General features: G+C 39.1%; 1 protein-coding gene across 5 annotated transcripts in view; it reads right to left on the bottom strand.

Annotated features, from left to right (window-relative positions):
- The window catches only part of esrrga (estrogen-related receptor gamma a), a 264,887-nt gene that overhangs the window by 104,969 nt on the left and 139,033 nt on the right, over window positions 1-20,885 (bottom strand). The window contains exon 1 of one of the 5 annotated variants that reach the window (XM_041213269.1): window positions 1,938-2,151. The exons of the other annotated variants lie outside the window; for them this stretch is intronic. Coding sequence (XP_041069203.1) covers window positions 1,938-1,993 — 56 coding nt within the window. The 5' untranslated portion in view covers window positions 1,994-2,151. Of the gene's footprint in view, window positions 1-1,937; window positions 2,152-20,885 lie in introns of those variants that run through there. 5 annotated transcript variants of the gene reach the window in all.

Genomic DNA, 20,885 nt, shown 5'->3' on the forward strand with positions numbered 1-20,885 from the left:
CCATACACGCGCTTTTATGCCTGAGCACTGCCCTTAAGTGTGGAGTGAACCTCTCCTCTTGATTTCCAGAAAGAACAATAATACGAATTAAGCCAAGTCTGTGCTGTGATTCAGCAGCATGTTGAAGCAGGCAAGACCCCATTCCATCTGTGGAGCTGTGGCCACATGATTGATTGGACAGGTGTCATTCATACTAATGTTAAAACCTGACAATGCTGATCTGTAAGGCTCTACCAACTAATACAATCTGAAGCCAATTACAAAGCTCCATATGGGTACAGTAAAGCGGCCGGCACAACAAACAGTTGCGCCCTGCTCGTGCCACGACAGCTTGAGCGGTCATTTAAGGAAAGGCCATTTTTCCAAGAAAGAGCTAAATCTGGCTCGCTGCACCACCCTTTAATGTGCCTTATATCAGCTTACATTTTGCTTACACTTGACGTGACATTCGATACTGGCTGAACAGGTATTTCAATGTAAATGTGGCAAGGAGAGAAAGTAGCATTAGGATTCTGATGAGCAACTTTTTTTTTGTCACTTAAAGTCCAGGGAGGGAAAAGCAAAGGAAGATGCAATAACTGAGCAGCAAGCCAGTGAGATTGTTCATGTCAGCACCATACTATCAAACACACGTGAAGTATGATTGGGGACACAGGGGGTAAATATTTCACTGCCAGACAGTACTGAAAGCTGCAATTCATTTCTCTCTCGGTTTAGGACAATGACAATTTAATATAAGGCGAGTGAATGTAAAAGAGATAATACAGCACAAACTGCTTCAGTGTAATCGCCTATTTCCTCTGGAGAGCTTAACCACAGTGGCACAGGCACACATTGAGCAGATCAAAAATATATTGTTTTTTCTCAGTCTTTCCAATTAAAATATTATAGGCAGGCTTCTGCAGCTCTGTAAGGTTTAGTGAACACAAAGACAAGGAATATACTTGTTAAAAAAAAAGCTTTGGTGGGGAATGAAATCAGGAGCCGCAAAGGTTTTATTTTTACTGCAGGTTAATTACTGTAGCACAGGAGGCTCTGACAACAAAAGCGTGCAGCGAAATACATTCAAATGAACACACTAAATAGCCGTATTCCCTGTAAATGCAAGGTTGTCACAGTGTACATCCAGCATCTTTCAAATGGAACATCTGACCTCTTGCAATATTTAAAGCTCTGTGCAAATATGCAAAACCAGCTGATCAGCAGGGGAAAAAAAACTCCATTCGAGGCATTTTGAGATGTGAAGGTATTTTCATACAGGTTTGTGACGTTCTTCCTATATCCCGAGCCTGTTGCTGACTTGAACAGGGACGATCATTTAAAGAGATGAATGATACAATGAAAAGTGAAATAACTTGAGACAAGTTGTCAGCTAACTGGGATCAAGGCACAGCTTATTCCACCGCGCCCCCCCCCCACCCCACCCCCGTCTTTTTTGCTGCAAGCTGCCACAGTTAAAAATCCCCCCTTAGATTCAAAAACAAAGGCCATGTGTACAAATTTCATTCGAATGCAACTACATTAAGTAGATTATAAAAACCAATCACACAAATTAGCTTTTACAGCAAGAAATCAAGAAAGGCTTTTTTTTTAAAAAAATCCTCACATCCCTTAAAATGAAGCATTAAAAAATTCTAGATATATAATAGATACAGAAAAAATATATAGCATTTGACAGCACAGTCCTTGTCCATTCCTTTGGCTTTCTCACATCTTTGGCTAAATTACAAATAGCAGCACAATATGCAGTAACAGTAGACTGCTTCTGGGAATCTGGAGATAATTCAGAGAACATCCGTTGCACTGAAGAGTAGGACGTAATCCTGGCACAAAACATGCAAGCAAGCAGCACAGACACACAGGGACATACACATATACAGCAAACCCCTATAGCCTTGCAAAGCAAAAAGCCCAGAATGGAAAAAAAAGGTACCTACTCTTCGTCGTAGTGGAGAGAAAAAGATTCAGGGAGACAAAGTTCTACCAAATCCATGTGCGCTCAGCACCATTATTCGAGCCCACACTCCTGGCAATAAATCAAAGTTCCCTGACAGAGTGGCGCAATTAACACAAATGTTCTCTGGTGACAGCCTATAGGCAAAGCCAGCTGGGACCAGGCTCGCACTCTCCTAATCAAGGTCTTAAAGTCCCGATTGTAGCTTATTAATATGAAGCAGGTCTTTACATATGCAATCCCCGACCTCACCAGTCATCGCATTGGTGGGATTGCAGCCACTCAGAGGAAAGCACTGCAGACAGGACAATTCCTACACTGGTTTAGGGAAGCAATGCAGGTACAGTAGGCGGGAAGTCTCTAAACTGGGAGGAGGGAAGCAAAATTCCACAACCATATACAGTACAGCATTTAAAGCACAATTTTCTATTAGCCTTAAAGCAGTGTACAAAAAAAGCTTAAAGGAACCCTGTTCATTTGCTTCTTTGCAGAAGTTACTGTAAAAATGACTGATTGTGCTAATAGAACTCATTTTACCACAGGTTTATTACAATTATTTTGCCTGTAGTATTCTCAGTTCTTGTGGAGTAGAATTAAATTCTCATGATATATATTTACTGAGCATTTACAATAGTCCTTTTTTGCACCTTTCTATATAAAATCCATGAAGGGTTTTTTTACTCTTTTTAAAGCTGAACTGTCTTTCCCAAGGGATTTTAAAGGCAAGCACCATTCTATCTTTTAAAAAAAGGTTAAAATCTAAATGCAGACTCCACCATAACCTGAAAGCTGCTCTTAAAGGGCTCTCTTGTCATTTTTACCTTTTTTAAAATTTAGAAGTCTGGAATGGTTAATAAGTTTCGCATGTTGAGCCAGCTACATTACTTGCATGTTTTCTTAATTTTGCAAAGTGGCAGGTTTGTTCTCTATCTTGCAAATTTGGAATAAAGCTGAGGGCTTATGTGGAAAAATTTAATAGGGGGGCTTTTACACCTTCATATTCAACTTGAAAATTAAGGATCCATTAGAAGTATGATGACAAATACTTCCCCTGTGCAAACACCAATATCTTCACTGTGTTGACATGAATTGCTTGCTACAGAGCAATACGACAATGTGGCTTGAAGCAATTGTAGAAAGGCTAACCGGCGTCAAAGCCATTGCAAGAACTGTTCTGAAATACAGCTCCTCCAATCATGGTCTCCTTCAAATGATGCGAGCTCCAACAGCTGGCTGTCTCCCTGCATTCTGTTAACCCAATGTAAACCCTTTTTACTGTCCAAAAGCAAAGCTGTCTCAGAATTGCTTCTGATGTTAAATTAACCATTCTGCAAGCGCAATAGTGCTGGCAGTTGCTTTCTTGTAAATGCTTCTTGAAGATTTGGTGATCACGTAATACAAGTTGAAAATATTTAACAAAGAAGAATTCTGTCTAATTATGGTATGGATGAAGACCAAATTCAGCTGAGTTTACAGATTTCATCAATATGCAGTTTCATTGTGTATAGATTCTAGAAATACATGTGCCATGGAATCAAAGATTAAGCACAAGTAATTTTTGCTACAATTCATAGTTTGTCCAGTCTAACACAGCCAAAATTTACTTGGAGGCTAAACTTCTGCACTTCTTATATTTCTAGTTTTCATAATTTTTCATCTTATAATTTAAATTCAATTTATCCAACATTTAAATCAAATGCAGCGAATTAATGATGTACCTGTCAGTACTCACATACAAAAAAAACGCCATTCAAATGGCACTTGAAAACTGCATTAGGTTGTCACTTTAGAAGATCCTGGCACTGTATAGGTGGTAGAAGTATAGTCTTACACCAGAGTTTCACAATCCAGATATGCACACTCTTCACACTACACTTACAGTTCTTCAGATAAAACACCACATGGCTGCACCCAGCTCCTTTGACTTTCAAATCACCCAAGAGAACATTTTAAATAGAAACAAGATGTTTATTCTAGTTCCAACCTATCCCTTTAAAAAAAAACTGTTGCACGTATACAATGACAAAACATTTTTTTATCCTTTCTGGTTACAAACAGGAGGAGCAACCGTGCACCTAGCTCCATCAATCGCACATGACCAGCCCTTGATATTGTTATATGCTGTACTGACAGTACGTACCTACAATCTATTTCATCTCTGATGTGCTGCTTAGAAGAAATGTTATCATGTGCAATGGCCTGGATCATATGGTATTGACCAGCCCGACACATTTCATATTTATTTGTGTCGGATCCTGCTTTTTGGTGGGATTGTGTCAACTGGCCACAGCATGTACCAACAGAACCTGCAAAATCTGCTTCAGCATAGAACCAGCCACTTTGCACTTGTCAATGTGAGAATTCTGCATCCTTTCTGAACACAAACTTTACATTAACCCAATGTTTGGCAATAAGCACAGAGGAAAGCATAAGCAATCTGCTGTGTATTCGTATACAGAATACATTTCTTCATAAAGCCAGTGTAAACACGTCATTGTTCAATGGAACTACAATAGAAGTAGTGTAATGACCACAGCAATGTCTACCACATAAAAATACCACACCTTCATGCGGAGAGGCTCACAATGAATCTTAGCAACATGCAAAATTGCAGAAAAAGCGCACTTTTAAAACTTATCATCGTACTATGCTGCATATCTTCCTGTGCCATTGATGCAGATGCCAACAGGAAATCTCCACTCTCCCAAAAAAAATCCACATCTGTTGAAGGAAAGTGAGGGTATTTTCCAGCACTTTTGTTTTTCCAATTATTATCAGTGTGATATCTGATCTGTCCAACTCTTACACCTAACCAGGCAGAACACTTGTTTATTGTGGGAAATAGATCACAAATTGTATAAATATGATACCATGCTTTATTTTAAATACATTTATATTTATGGGATATTTATTTTAAATTAATTCAGATTAGTAGTGGCTGCTCCATTAATGGCCAGCCCGTCTCTCACCAGAGGTATGTTAACCCATAAAGTACTTGTTCCCTTTAACAACAATAATTTTTTGTGCAGTACTCTGTATGCACCAATGATCTGTAAATACAAAAACCTAATATAGAGTGAAACATTAAATAAATGCAAAAATCAGCCAATGGATGTAAATGCTGCATTTTGCTTTGCCCTTTAATTCTGGTGAAGTCATTCTTGCCATGTTACAAGGGTTAAAGCAAGCGCACAAATGTTCCTATGTGAACCATAAATACAACATATTTAACACAATGCTGAAAAGTTGCTTTAACAATGCAATATTGTAAAATAGAACACTGTAACCAAGAAGTAGTAAAGTGATAAATATACAAATGCCTAGTTACATTTAGCACAGCCTTTAATACCTCAAATTTTTACCGTCGAAAAACTGGCAAGGAAAATATCAACTCTTCAGCTTGTAAATGCTAGAAATGAATCCAAATTCATTCATTTTAGGTCTGTCATTAACATACTGTTGACAGTATGTAAGAACATGAAGACCACAAACACAAATTATACAGACCAACATGACCTAAACAATTAGTAAGCAACTGGGTACATTCACCTGCAAAGCGATGAAACGAGTATTATGTGCATTTGCATCACTTTGTTCCTTATCTTTCGTCTTTATGTGCACTTTAACAACGGAAGACAGATTTTATTTTGAACAGCCTCTTGCTGCCATCATCATCATCAGGGGTTTTAAGTATTTTGCGGGTGGGAAATAACACAAGAACATAAACAATATTGACCAGATATCTAAAATAGTGCTTTTGAAAAGTGCTTGCTGAGTGTTTTGTAACCAATGGATTAGAGGAATGTTTCTACTGATTACAGAATGTACCCAAAACATGCTGTAGATGGACTTCTGCATCACCTGCAATTTTAGGTTTACATCTATTCTATTTGCAATGCCAGTATTGCAAACAGAATTTTTATCCAACTTCTGTATTTTTAATACTGGTAATTTAATAAACTATAAATCTTTTTAATAATTACCATCAATTAAGTCTGATTTGATGTTAGCAAATATTTCATGTTCAATAATAAGTCATGCCAGTTATTTTGGTCAAGAAGCTTCTGGGTGTTGCTGTATTTCATTTGAGCAGTAGCAGAAGACATTCCAGAAATGTGCTATTAAGCTGTGATCAGTCGCTTCAACACTGGTCACTAAAATATCCTGCTATTCCGTTTCTGACAATAGAGGGCAGTGATGACTCTATGCTTCCTTCCAGTGAGCACAATGAATATCCACAATGTTCTTAGTCTGCAACTACAGTCTTTACCAACATGCACTTATCTTCAGAAAGTGCAGGAAATAAAAGAAAGGACACACGCATGCATCAGATACTGAGTTTACCCTCAAAAGGCACACGGTTGCCCAATTGATATGAACAACTGATAAAATAATCTCCATGTGCATCAGGCAATGCAACTGTCACGTTGAAGAAAGGTGGCAGGTCTCAGGCACCCTACCATTTTGATATGTTAATAGCTCTTCTTGGTCTGTGGGTGGTCTGCTTTTGATGCTATTAACAAGTTCAGCACTAAATCAAGTGACGGGTATATTCAGGGGAATCAATTCAAAATCTTCACCCCATTTAAACCCTATGATAATATTCATATGATGGAAAAAATAATTTACATATGTTTAAGAAAATAACAACACTCTTTACTTTGGTAAATTTAGAACTACCCCTGTAGATCATGATCGCTTAACATCCGTCCCTGCACTACAGTGCAACAGAAGGCATGGAAGGAAAGGGATTTCAGTAATTTACTTGCTATAAGCAATAGTCTTGCACAGCATATTAATTCATTTTTATTATTTTCATTAAAAAATTTGATTCTCTAAACTGAACCTGAAATAATCACAGGGTTAATACAATGCACTCCCAACATTGCATACATATGCACTATATCAGTATACAATACATCAACTTTATCTATGCATCATTTAGCCTTTTTAAGCTAGCAAAATGAATTGTGGTTTTCCATTTCATATCAGCTAATCATGAGGCATAGCTCTTTAACCACTACATTTAATCCCACACTCCATACACACTCCAAATAATGCATAGCATGCGGGTAATTAAAAATGTCAATTAATTAGGAATCAAGCAGAGCCCACCACCTTGTCTCCCAGGCCACATTTCACAGTTCATTTTATTCGTGTGTCCCTGATCTAAACGTTTGCAGCAGTTGAGGCTTTTGAAAGAGACATTACTTCTGACACATCATAGAAATATGTCTAAAATGAAAAGTGGAAGTGGTAGTTATGGTTTATAGAACACAATTATGCCTTTATATTTCCTGACATCTCCCCTGTTACTTTTCCATGTAGTTTAATTCCACCATTAGCACTAGTAACAATACAAATTAAAAGTTCTTGCACTTTACATCACTACCTGAATTGTTTTTATAGTCATGTAGCAATAGACTAAGCAGCACATATATTTTATACAAACTTCAAATAAAATGTGCAAATACCATGGAGTCATGTTCTCAAGTCACCAACATCTTTTACTACCTTTATGATCACATCCAGAATGATTCTGGTGGACCAACCCCCAATGCCAACCCGGTGTCTGCTGCATTTACACACTACAATTCTGAATCCTTGAAAGCTCAGCAAGGATGACACCATTGGGGCATCAAATTCACCACAGCAATATTTCTCCTGTTAATTTTTAATGCATTAATGATGAACCCCAATCCCACTTGAAGCCCATGTTTGCATTTTCCTACCACCCATGCTACACCAGTACAAGTCAGGTACAAAGTGCTTTTTATTTACAGGTATATAAACCTGAAAATTGCCATAACAGGATTTTCAATTATGAAGTTAATTCCAGAATAGAATGCATATGAGATTGAATCTGATGGGTAAAATCTTTCCAGACAATCCAGAGAACTAAAGGAGCAAAAAGTATTTTTCACTGAAAACTTCAGTATAATCAAACTGAAAATCAAACTTGCAGTATTTTACCAATTGCATAAATGTATATTTCCTCCTTGGGGGGAGGGCAAAGGTGGGGTGGTGATGGAGAGGCGGTGGTGGAGAGGCAATAGTCAGGCAGTCAAATAATAATTGGAAGTGACCATCAAGCCAACTACTGTACATTCTACATGATAACAAATTGCATTTCTATATCATCCCTCATCTTGAAGTCTCGGAACAATCTACTCACAACAAATCATTCCATGGTAAAAAAAAAACCAAGATGCATCTCTTGGCCAGCAGACATTGTGGGTTTACTTAAACAATTGGGCACTAATATGAATCTGGCTGATTTTGAGAAAGCTGCAAATAACACTGCCATTAAACTGATGACCGTTTAGTAATCTGCAGAATGGGAGAAGGCAGGGGTTGGGGGAACGCGAGGAGACAATCCTCTAAATCAGGCTTATTTGGCAGTCTTGGAGTTACTGATGGAACTGAAAAATGTGCATAATTCAGAGTTTGCACGAAGCCTGCAGTGCCACTGTCCAAAACCTTAACTGGAGTGGTGCTGGCGAGAGGGCTTGTTTAACCCCTATTATCTGAAAGCAGCTACACAAGGGACCACATACAGGAGTGTGCGTGCACACACACAGACACACACACACAAACACACACACACACACAAAACCTGAGAAATCCTGATGCATTACAGTATAGCACTTGCAAATAAATGTGGTCTACTGAGATATGGTCCTTCTAATCCTTATCTAAATTGCAATTAACACTTCACAGCTACAGATATCTGCGCAAAACCCAAGCTGTGTTCTGTTATTTTTTTGTTATTGGACGAAAATCAAATCAATCTTCAAATAGGATTGGAATGAAAGAGGCTGATCTCTAATTGCACGAGCAGATAACAATTTCATACTTTCTGCCCAAGTACAGCCATCAGGCAGCAGGAGGAGCAAATAAAGAAATTAGCCAGGAAACACTGCCACTGTATAACATTTCATTATATTCCTCATCATATGCCAGATAACACAGGGCAAATATTTGAAAAATAAACAAACAGTCGTACTGCTGAAAGAAATGGAGCATTGTGTTTTATGTTTAGGTCTGCTTTCTTCAAATAATTTGTCACCCTTGATAGTCACAAAATGAAGTCATGAGGGCTTCATAAGGGAGTGTTTATGAATTTCTTATCAAAATCTCATGTGGCGCCATCCCAATTATCAGGTAAGAACAATCATATTAGAAAACACATCGGCTGTTTAATGTAATTTGCAATTGTTAAAAAAACAAACAGACGTACAGTAATTCCATTGCAATTAATCTCCAATCTAAACATGGTAGCGCATAGAGAGAGAATAAAATACAGTCTGTGTTAACTGATGCAGGCCTCTTAATCTACCATGACTGAATGCGCTTATCATCTCTGCTACACTTAGCTAAGTTATTTCTTTGTCCAAACATTAAGGGGAAAAAAAATCAATTCAGCTCAGGTTTTCCCACATCTTCATATCACTTCTCATCTGAACTCTATGGAGGTAGAATTTCAATTACCTTGGAGAACTCCCAGCGAGCCAGGATGAACACGGTCCTCCTGGTCACAGCCAGTAATTGTAGAGGGGTCTGCATCTTACATTTGATGATATGGCTTACAAAAATAGATATTCCAGTTATTTGATAAAGGTATAAAAGTCTTCTTAGGAACATTGCCACTATTTCTCTGCTCTGTCAAGCAGCACATGAACAACTAAGTCTGTTACTTTGTAAATGTAATAATTAACATATTTACAATGTGAAAAAAATGCTGACTATAATTGTAGCTGCAACAAGGTTCCCTAGGGAGGATAAATGAACTTTGAATATTCACTATTTGGTTGAAAAAAATAATTAGCTTCCCATCTCATTCTCTCCTTTCCCATCAGATCACTCTTTTTAAAAGCATTCCCTTCAGCACAAAACTTGGAAACAACATTGAATTTGCTTAAAAATTATTTCCAGATCTTTAGTTAGGATATTAAATAGCTTCCTGCTTGTATGGAACAAACAGCATTGGCAGACACAGAGTACATACATATTGCGGTAAGTTGTAAATATACAGTTGGTACATGCTGTTGCTCTGTTGTTAAAGTCATAACTGGTTATACCCAGCTTGTGAGGAGTTCTGATCAGATAGCTGCAAGATGGAAAGAATCCACAATATATAGATTTACCCCCATGCCTCCGCCAAGTTACAGCAGATACACTCCCAACTAGCCAACCACAGCCCCTTGACCCTGCCATGGTGGAACATCACCAGCACTTTCTGGTAAAATTGGCTATCAAATATTTGCTATTGATTCAATTTTTAGAATCATGAATTCCCACACAGTAAGTATCAACCCCTCAAGATGATGGTTATAGAACTCTATGAATTAAGTAATACCGCAGTCCCAGAATGTTATGGGTGAATCTATAGTACTGTTGGCTCATATCCTTGTTTGGATGAGCATCAATGAAACCATAAATGACACTAGGTTTGAGACCATTCTCAGCTTAGTCTTCTAATTGTTTTTGCAAAGTGATACTAAAGTACCATAGTAAGCCCTAAAGTGCATTTATTTAAAATGTCCCAAAGTATTCAATATGTTTATGAAGAGCTTCACACTTTCTATTTTTAAGTACATCCAACTGAAGATAGTTAATGAACACCACTGTTCTTGAGAAAATCACAAGTGTGCAAAACGCATATTGCCTTTAATATAGTGAAAAGAAAATTGCAAAATACTCATAACAAATTGGAGAAGATGTTCCAAATCAATCTACGGTTTTAGTTACAGTGATTTCATACAAAAGCAGCATACTGCCATCCACTGGGATTAAGTGTCTCCTCTTTACTGCTAAATATTGTGGGCTGAAATCTATGATGGTGCACATTTTCTGCTATTTTAGCTTGAAATTCAGAAATTATAGAAATAAACTGAAACCCAGTGAACATTCTACTACTATGCATCTTAATCCGATTAGTACATAATTTCAGAGTATCAAACCACTCACTAAGGACAGTATTTGAAACTGATTTATTCTTTTTTTCAATATAGAAAGGTCTCAACAAATATCAGTATATACTAGTTGTGATTTAAAAACCTCAAGACACAAACATGCTAAACCCTTATTCGCTTTTGGTCGACAGAAAGTGTGAACTGCCCTATCATTAACGCCATGAATATGTTAGCAAGTGAATAGCCCTGACCCTGGAGTTAATCCTTTAATCCCTTTGCATCTGTTTGCAACATTTCTGCAACCTTCTTTTTTGACAACTTATTTTTTTACTTTGTTAACAGTGAGCCAGTCTTATATTTTCAGTTTGTTTTATAGAATTCATTTAATGTCACATTCCACTTAACATGCTACCAGCAAATCTTGTGTAATACAATAGCTACAATACTTACTGTCAATCCAATACAGTAGTGTTTAAATACCAACAAGACACACAGATGCTAAGGATGAAATGTCTAAAAGCAGTAGCAGTAATGGGTTAATTACAATAACTCTTCACTATCTTTCCACAATAAAGGGTTGTTTTATCCTGCCAGTTTGGAACTGCCAGATTTATGGAAGCACTTTATGATGATTTATTCATCCTATGTTGCACTTTCAGTCTCAAAATATATTTATAATTCAGATTGAACATACATATACTGTAGAATAAATAATATCACAATGCATTTACTATCTAATAAAATTTCTATTTAATGGATATAAAGAGAAACAGAGAAACTACTAGGTTAGTGAAAATGCCAAATGTTTATTCCAAAGTAACATGAATCCCTTTGCTTGAAGCTGAATTCTACACTACCCTCTGTTTTAATGGTTAGAAAAATGAAATAATTCAAGTGGTCTACAGTCAAGAAAAAAATTGATAACAGTCTCTGCTCTATGTTTTTAATTTTACATCATCTGAAATATTTGCGCAGCATTTTACCAATGAACACTTTCAAACATGTCACAACAAATATAACTATGTTGAGAAATAAATCTGATGAACTTAGTTCCCTCAAAATTACACATAAATACTGCAATTGTATCAGAATTTTTATCAGCTTCTGGCACTCGCACATATAAATAGCACTCAATGAGCATTACACCTTGGAAGGAGGAGAAATAAGATGCCTAGAACAAAGATTTAGTGCTAAGGGAGCAATTGAGCACAAAGTGGCTGAGTTACATCAATAGTTGGGAAGTAGATTGAAAGACAGGTTATAAACATAGTTTAAATTTTTATCCAGAAAATATACGTTAAAACTATTATTTGGACCATGCTTTTCTTTTTAGGAAGTGTTTCACATTTGATGATTGATATTCCTTTGGTTTTCTTAAAGCTATGTTCTGTTTCACCAATGTAAAAATAAATTCAACCTTGATATGAAGTATTTTCAAAAAAGCTTAGGACCAGGTTTTTGCCATGACAGAAAGGGTCTCCATTATGGTGCAAGTGGTAGAAGTGGTCAAAAATCTTAAGTCCCACCCTCAAACACGGCACTTTCCATTTTTTGAGGGGGCGAGAGTGGGACTGGGGCATGTTTTTGCACATGCATGGTTTACAGAGGCAGCAGAGGCCATTGAGATCATCAGCTGCCTCCACTAAAGTGGGATTTTGGAAGGCCAGGGGTGTGAAGTGTGAAAATTAGACCTGGTAAGAGCATGTCTGACCTTTGTTGAATGGTTTGGATAGCCAGGGTAACCCTTTGGAGAGGTAAGGTACCCCTTTGGATCAGGTACTGGGACAACTTTAGGGGAGGTCAAATTCCCTTTGGGGTAGGTCAGGTGTCCTTTGGAATTGTTAAAAGTAGGTATAAATGCACATTAAAAGTACACAAATTAACTATTGTCAATCTCATTGGAGCTGTCCACAGACATGTCAAAATTAATTGTCAGAAGCACCAATCAAGAGGGCCTGTCCAAGGGAGCTGTCAAAACTGTCAGAAACACCTGTCAAAAGGATCTGCTAAAGGGAGCTGACAAGCTGTCAAAGCATTTGAAATTTTTGCCCTTTAAATCTTTGGAAAAAGTTGCCTAGAGTCTTAAAAAAATTATTGCTTGCTATTTCACTCTGTCTATTGACATAAGCCTGAGGGTATTCATTACTGGATTAGTGCTGCATGACTGATTTCACAACCATCCATTATCACAGTAGGGTGCTTGCCATTTCAGTTTGATTGACAGGTACAGGTGGTTATTGACTCTTTGTTGTAGGACTATGAATTCCAATGCTTGTTATAAGGGATTGTGCACTAGAATGAAATATTTGTTGTTATAAGGCTTTATGTAGTTGAACGGATGTAAATGTAGTAAATGTATTTTTCTGAATGAGAGTGCTTTTTTTCAATATAGTGAAGTTTGCAATTGACACGTAAGTTTACTTTACAGAACTTCATTTTATCACATCTCTGCATAGATCCTGAGGTTTCCCCATGGTGGATACTAGGTGATTTGGCATGGCAAGTATAAGGCCCTGGGGTTGCAAAAAGGGGCATAGGTGCTACAAAGGGCTATGTGGGATGGGTGCAGGAGCATAGATTGGCTTGGAGGGTATGAGGGACCATGGAGGTGGGTGGAGGGGCATAGGTTGGCGTGTATGACGTGCCATGGGAGTGGGTGGGCTCATGAAGTGGCATGGGTTAGCATGAATGGAGCATGGAATGTGTGTGGGGGTGAGGGAGGTGAGGTGTGAGGGCTAGAGGGATGTTTCATGTTTTAATCTTTATTTTTAAGCTTAGGACAAGGTGCTGGAGCCCTGAGGCAGGCCTTCCGCGGAGCCCACCTCCACACCTGACATCCTCCTTATTTCTTCCCAGGTCACCTGCCTGACTTCTAATCCAGCCTACACTTCCCGGACTGAAAATTGAATGTCCGGGCAGCCATTTTTAAAGATGGGGATCGCAAAGCTGGAAATTCTCCTGTCTGCACACCCAACCCTGGAGTGAAAATCTGGGCCTTTGATTCAACGTTTCACACATATCAAGCATCCTTCTATATGAAGTAATAAGTGATCAATTTGATATTTTTAGCATTGATCTGTGGTTTGAGGTAGGAGAAGAGTTAAACAGTCAAACCGAAGATGGCAAGGATATGCAGAGATAGACAGAACGAGAGCTGCCAGTTAAGGTGGGTGTAGTGAAGGATGAAGCACAAAACAGGGCCCAAGGATGGAAGGAAGGAATGCAGAGGAAACTACAACAGTGGTATCTGCCTTGAATCAGCTCGTAAAATTTTTTTTTGAAGAAATCAATTAACATTCTCAGCTTTTTTGGATGTATTATATGACAATCTTTTTACTGTTGTAATGTGAGGCGGTAAAAAGGGAAGCATAAAAGAAAGTTTCCTTAAGTTACTTGCTACAAAATAAAAATCAATTTTTAGGTAGCATTGATATAGTCATTTCACTGACATTTTACCTGGTTTCAAATGCTACTGACTTCAGCCTGTGTTTTCTTCTACAGTCCTGTATTCATTATTACATATTCAAAGAAGTCAGTTGTCTACCAGTGCAAATCTCTGTAAGAAGACATCAACTACCAATAATAGTCAACCATTTCTCAACTGTACTTTCTTCAAGCAAGAAAATCTAAATAATGTGCAGAATTAGTTCTGGGGATACACCGATGGACTTCAACTTTCAATACCTAACAGCAGAGCTGTAATTGTGAACATTTAAAAATCTTCTGGAGAAATTTTATAATATATTACACACACATACATAAGATTGACATTTCTCTCTCATTGATATGCTTTAGTAGTGATACAACTTGTAGCTAGGTTCTAAATAACAAGCGCATGTGCAGGTACCTTTGAGAAGACTGGGTCGCATGATACCCTTTGAACTTTGAGCCCTAGATTTAACAGGATCAAAATCTCCTCTTTTAGCTAGCTGTATGAGTGCTAAGTAAAGGATCTTTGGGCAGTTTCAACACATTTCCTGTGGTCCACAGCTCAACAGCCAAAATTGCTCATAATTGAGCACAAATTGCCACTATTATCATCGTCACTAAGATGTCAAGCATGGTTGGGAGTGAAAAGGACAATTCACACTGATTGATTAAAGGAAAATTTTCAGAGATTGGGGTTAAGGCAAGTTGCTTATAGCGAAGAGGCCATCACTCTGCAATTGGGCCCAAATTTTCATGTCAGAGGCTGGAATCAAGAGGTGGGCCGGATCCTGCAGTTGCGATTCCGCCTCCGTCATCAGGCTGCCAGGAAGTGCAATTTTCCTGGAGTAAGGCCCCATTTTGTGCCGGAGGCAGGTCTGCTGCCCACTAAGGTGGGACGGCCCTGGAGAAAGCCGCTGAAGGGCCCACCTCACTTGCCATTTTTCTTTTCACAAGTTCTGATGATCCCTAATGGTGCCAGCAACAGGCCTCGGCCTCAGTTGCCAGCACTTAAGAACACAGATATGTGTCTCCTGAATCATCTGAGAGAAGCCTCATCAAAACCAATGCCCTCTCAAAATTTGGCTGCTCTATGGAGTCAACCCCTGCCTCCAAACCCTCCCTTACTGCCTCCCTCCATGTTAATTCCAATGTTACACTTAAGCCCCTAAAAATTCTCTAACTTAACTTTCAAGAAGTTTCCTGCCCTTTTGTCCCACCACCTTGCCTGTTCCCGTCTCTTCTCAATCGGCAGGGTTGCAAAGGGCTTCCAAAGCCCATTTGCACAATGCAAATCTTTAAAGTTCTGACCTTAGGCCTTTGGTTAGGTATGGACAGGTTTCCTGTCCCACGCCTGATCCTGCACACCTCAAAATGGCCATCAGCAGGAATTGAGGCTGGATTCTGCCAACACAGCTTAGCCATGGACAGAGGCATGGTATCTGCCCATGGAGTGCTCAAATTTGTGAAAAATAAAATGTGTTTCAGTGTACCAACACTGGTACAAATCATCTCAATAATAAGGATAAAACATTTGGAATGCACACATAATCAATCAATACAGATGCGCTTGGTTTATGACCTTGGACTAAAGCCATAAGAAAGAACAATGGAGGACTGATGGTACTAAAAACTGGTATGGGTTATGCTCAACATTTCAGTGTAAAACAAGCACAAAATATTCTAACTTAGCAGTGGGATGGCCTGTACCCAATCTGTGGTGGTGCTGGGTCCACTGTAAATGGAGTAGAGCCCATATTTTTCGAGACTTGAGTTCATGCCTAATATAAGCCGTCATTGTCGACTGTTCCTCAATTCAAGGATGACGTCTACTCAGGGTCGCGAGTTTCTGCCACGGGTCTTCATATGGCTGAACAGGCCGGTTCTCGACCCATGGATCTTTGGGGTAGACAGGGCAGGGTGTCCCATGATGTAGTGAGATCTGGAGTGCAGGATGTGCTTCTTTTCTTTTTCTTCACAGCCATTGCTCTGCCTTATCACTAAGATGTTGTGACTCAAAAGTGTGACGCGGCTTGGAGAACTCGTTGCCGTTCTGAACAATAGCTAGCAACTCAAGGAGAGTTAGAGTGTCTTTTTGGCATTTTCTTTGTCCTGCCCTGGAACATTGGCCATTTGAGAGTTGAGAAAACAGGACCTGGCAGGGAGGATGTTTTTCGGTTATCCGGGCACAGTATCCAGTCCAACGAACTTGATTTTGCACGAGTTTTGCCTGAATACTTGTGGAACTGGCTTCAAGAAGGACACTGGCATTGGTTCAACATCCCCCCATTGAATCCAGAGGATGCAGTGGAGGCATTGCTGGTGGAATTTCTCTAGCGCTCTTATATGTCACTCATACACAGTCAAGGTCATATTGCAGCAGCAGGAATGTGCTCACTCACACCCTCAGTTAGGTCGGTGCCCGCCCTCTTCCCACCCCCACCCTGGCAGCGCTGAGTGTTTCAGTGCACATTTCACACTGGCTGGTTGTTAATTGGCCAGCCATCGTGAAATCGCAGTCAGGAGCCAGTCGCGACCAGAGACCCATTTCCTGTCTGCTTCCAGGCTCACCAATCGCGCGCGCCTGATGAACAAAAAATTCAGGCCTATGAATTTTGTTGACCTGTGGAGGTCTTTGTAGTCAAACACTTCCTGCTTTAGTTTGTAGGAGGCTGAGCTGGTGCAGCTGATCCAGTATTGGATCTCCTCATCAATGGAAGCCTTTTGAGAGAGATGTCTGCCAAACTATGAGAAGTGCTCAACATATTCCAGAGTCTCTCAACATATATGAGAGGTGGAATATTTGGCTGACCAAGTGTGGATTGATATATAATTTTTGCTTTGGTAACATTCAGGGACAAGATGGGTTTCTTGAATGTAGAATTGAAGCGATCAAGAGTAGCTGACTTTATTTGATCCTACCTAATATAGGCACCTGGCCCTTTAGTGTGTTAGTTAAAGGCCTGGCATATATTAAGGCAACCCTTTGACAAATTGGTCATCTCATGACTCCAATGTTTTGAATCTTATCAGGATTCGTTAGTAGGCCCAATGACCACAAACTAAAGGTAAGTGTTTGAAATTTGTTTTTCACCTTTCTATGAAGGCAGGAGAAGCAACTTCCCCATCTAACTCCTCACCCCACCCCACCCCGCCCACCCGCCCACCCAACCATAGTTCATCCCTTACAGGGATTTAACCGAGGGCTATTGCTGGCACAGCAGTTGGCCCAAAATTGGCTTCTCACAATGGGACAAGTTGTCTGTAGTAGTGCAACCAACAGCTTGTTCTCAGTGTACAGAAGAGGTGGAGGACCAAATTCTATCCATCCTAAGATCTGTCTGTTTGGGTTGTGTTGGAACCAGAGCACCAAGTCTGGGCATGAGAACAGGTCCAGGCTATTATCTACCCCATGACATTCAACTGTAAAACAGCAACTATTGCCCGCTTATTTGCAGACTGCTGTCTAGGGTCTGCCTACAGCAATTGAAAACGTTTCTCATTTAGAAAATAAATGTATCTCTTGGGTACAATAAGATTACATTGGCTGCAAATTGTTGGCTGCAGTTGGTAAATTATTCCCCTTGGTTTATGGAAGTGACCTCAAGTGTGTAGTAATGCTCTCACTCTTTGGCACTAGATCTTGGCACTTCTTGTAATCTTTGGGTCAAAATGCAATAGCCTCCCAAACTGCGGCCAATATTTGTAATGTCAGCAGAGATTTGGGATTGGCCAAAGAAAGGTGAAGCAGGTTTACAAAGTGCATAATGCACTCTCAACATAGTAGGAGTCAAGTATTCCTTCACTGGTCATTAATGTTTAATATGGTGGGTCACACATCAAAAAGAGAATTATATCATGCCATCCCAAATTTTGACTTAAAGAAAAGTAGGACATTCAATTATTTCTGAATTTATCAGCTAACTCATTGCCAATCGAATGTAACAGAATACTTTTTCTAAAGTTTATTTTAAAATATAAATACTCTAAATAATTAGCTATTTCAAAGCAGAAATTACTTGACCAAATGTTAAATTATTTGCATAACGAATCAGATTTTTCTAGATCAATATTCCCAGAGAAAGACTTGCACTTCCAGGGAAAGAAAGGGAGCTTTGCGCTAGTAAAAGGAAGTTAGCCTGTGTAGAATATGCATAAAGATGAGTTAAGGAGATCACTTCAGCTAACAGAACAGTTCCAATTGTTTCCCTTCCTGGGATTAAGCTGCTGACATGATTTTGTCATAATCACACAAGCGAATGGAGAAGAACATGGACAACAATACAACTTTGAAGAAATAAACACAATCATCATGGGTTAAGAGTAATGCTTCAATTTATTTTTACTGTACGTTGCAGTAAATATAGAAAGGATGCTGTATAAATAGACTCAAGCAGCTCCAATGGACCGGAATTGAAGGTCTATGTGCTGAAAACTAAGTTGCAGGTTTAACAGCAAATTAGAAAAATCATACTGTAGTTCTGATTAAAACCCTATTTTTTGCAACTCAGCTTGCAATACTAAACAGGCATTTATCTGTACACCACAGAGCTTGTTTGAATCACATAACAATATGCACTGAATGGGCCAATGTACAAGATCACAGAATGAAACAGTTTGGCATCACGTTGACTGCCATATTCAGAGTGAGAGCGCTCTGGAAAAAGATCAAGCAGATCCAAAGTAACCCTAATTCCCCACAATAAAAATTATTGCATTTGATGCTTTCTCAATTAAAAACAACACTCAAATTCTAAATTTCTCTGTTAATCCCACAGAAAGGTTGACAATTCATTACTTGCAACTGAACAATGCAAAGCATTCAAGCAGCTACCCACGACCCACCCACTGAATAAGTGTTCTACAAGAAAATACCATTCAAGTTTCTTACATGATTTTCTAATTTTGTAGTTTCAGATCACTTAAGGTCTATTTCATGCAAGGAAGCATGGACAGGAGCCCACATAACAGCCAAGGAAAGCAGTTTGTGAAATCATTTTTAGGTAATAATCATATTTAAAAGTATTGTGGTAAATACATATCCCTAATATTACTGAATTCTAATAATGTTGAATTTTTTCATGAAATTTAACATTAGTACAAAGACTCCATTATAGTTCTTTAACTAATTTTCTTCTGATTACAGGAAGTATTATAGTTACATATAATGCAGCATTGTTAAATGCTCAGATCAAAAGAAAGAACTTACCTTTATATCAAAAACAGAAATCTCTCTTGAAAATATGAGGGTAGAGGTTACAGGTTCTTCCAGAAAATTTGGGATGCAGCACTGAAACAAGCAGTTGAGTATAGCTGAAAAAAGACATTTTGTCAAAGCTTTTTGTCTGGCACTCATCAGGACAATTGCAAGAATACCAGTGTCAGGGGAAGCAACAACTTTATACTATATGAGAAGAGAGAGCCGATTGGTTGGCAAGTAGCAACACAAGTGGTATTTGCCACTAACAGGATGCTGCTGTCAAGCCAAAAAGACGTTCTGCCTATCACACAAATGAGTAATATGGTAGATGAATTTCAGTGCCAGTGTGATGACAGTATGTAGGCCAAACATCCCAAAGACTGGTAGATCATTTCAAACAGCATGTCCCTTCCACTGTGTGCAACAGGCAAGGTACAGACTGTACCCAACCAGCCCGTGCTTGCAAAACTCAACACACAGTGTCTAACATTAGATGTGACTCCGCAAATGGACAACATTTGTTAAATAATTCTTAGTGCGCTAAAAATTATGCTGACAACCAATTTAAGATTGGCAGTCGGGCTTAAAGTGTGGCACATCTGTGTATACTAGAAGCTACATATATTAATACAGAGGGCCCCGTTCTTTGCAGACAGAAAGAACATGTACACACATTGCGCCTGTTTCAGCTAAACAAAGTAAGTGATAGCCATTCACTGGTTCATTCCTCAGGGCAATGCCTTGACCAATCAGAGTCAAGCTGCCTGGTTTAAATTTCAAACAATGCTTGGCAGTTAACTGTCAGTCACCATTAACTGGTGCATTCTCCATGGCAATACCAATCGGCCCATTTGCCAACCAATCAGCATTCTCTTCCTATACAGTATAAACTTGTTGCTTCCCCTGACATTGGTATTCTTGCGATTATCCTGATGAGTGCAAGATGAAAAGCTTCGATAAAATGTCTTTTTTCAACAATATTCGAGTTCTGCACTATCAAATGACTATTTGAAACACAAGCACCTTTAATTGGAATTGTCAATGCGGGATTTTCCACACCTGCCCGCTGCCGGGATCTTCCGGTCCCACCGCAAGTCAATGGACATCTGGCTGGGCCGCCGCCTCGCCCACAACGGGGCCGGAAAATCCCGGCCATTGTTTACGGTTGCTGAATAGGTGCTGAATGTTATTGAGTACTTTCATCTCATCACTGGCCACTCTTAACTGGGTCTTTCTCTCAGTTTAGCTCATTCTGTCCTGAAGGTGCTGATTTATACTCAGCCACAAGCTGCTCTCCAGTATCTCAAACAAGTGCTTTTTCTCTGCATGCAAAACACGACAACAAGTGCCATCAACCCATTCCTCCATGGTTGGCATCACAGCTGAGTCC

The sequence above is a fragment of the Carcharodon carcharias genome, chromosome 2 (genome assembly GCF_017639515.1).
Source record: "Carcharodon carcharias isolate sCarCar2 chromosome 2, sCarCar2.pri, whole genome shotgun sequence".
Taxonomy (NCBI): domain Eukaryota; kingdom Metazoa; phylum Chordata; class Chondrichthyes; order Lamniformes; family Lamnidae; genus Carcharodon; species Carcharodon carcharias.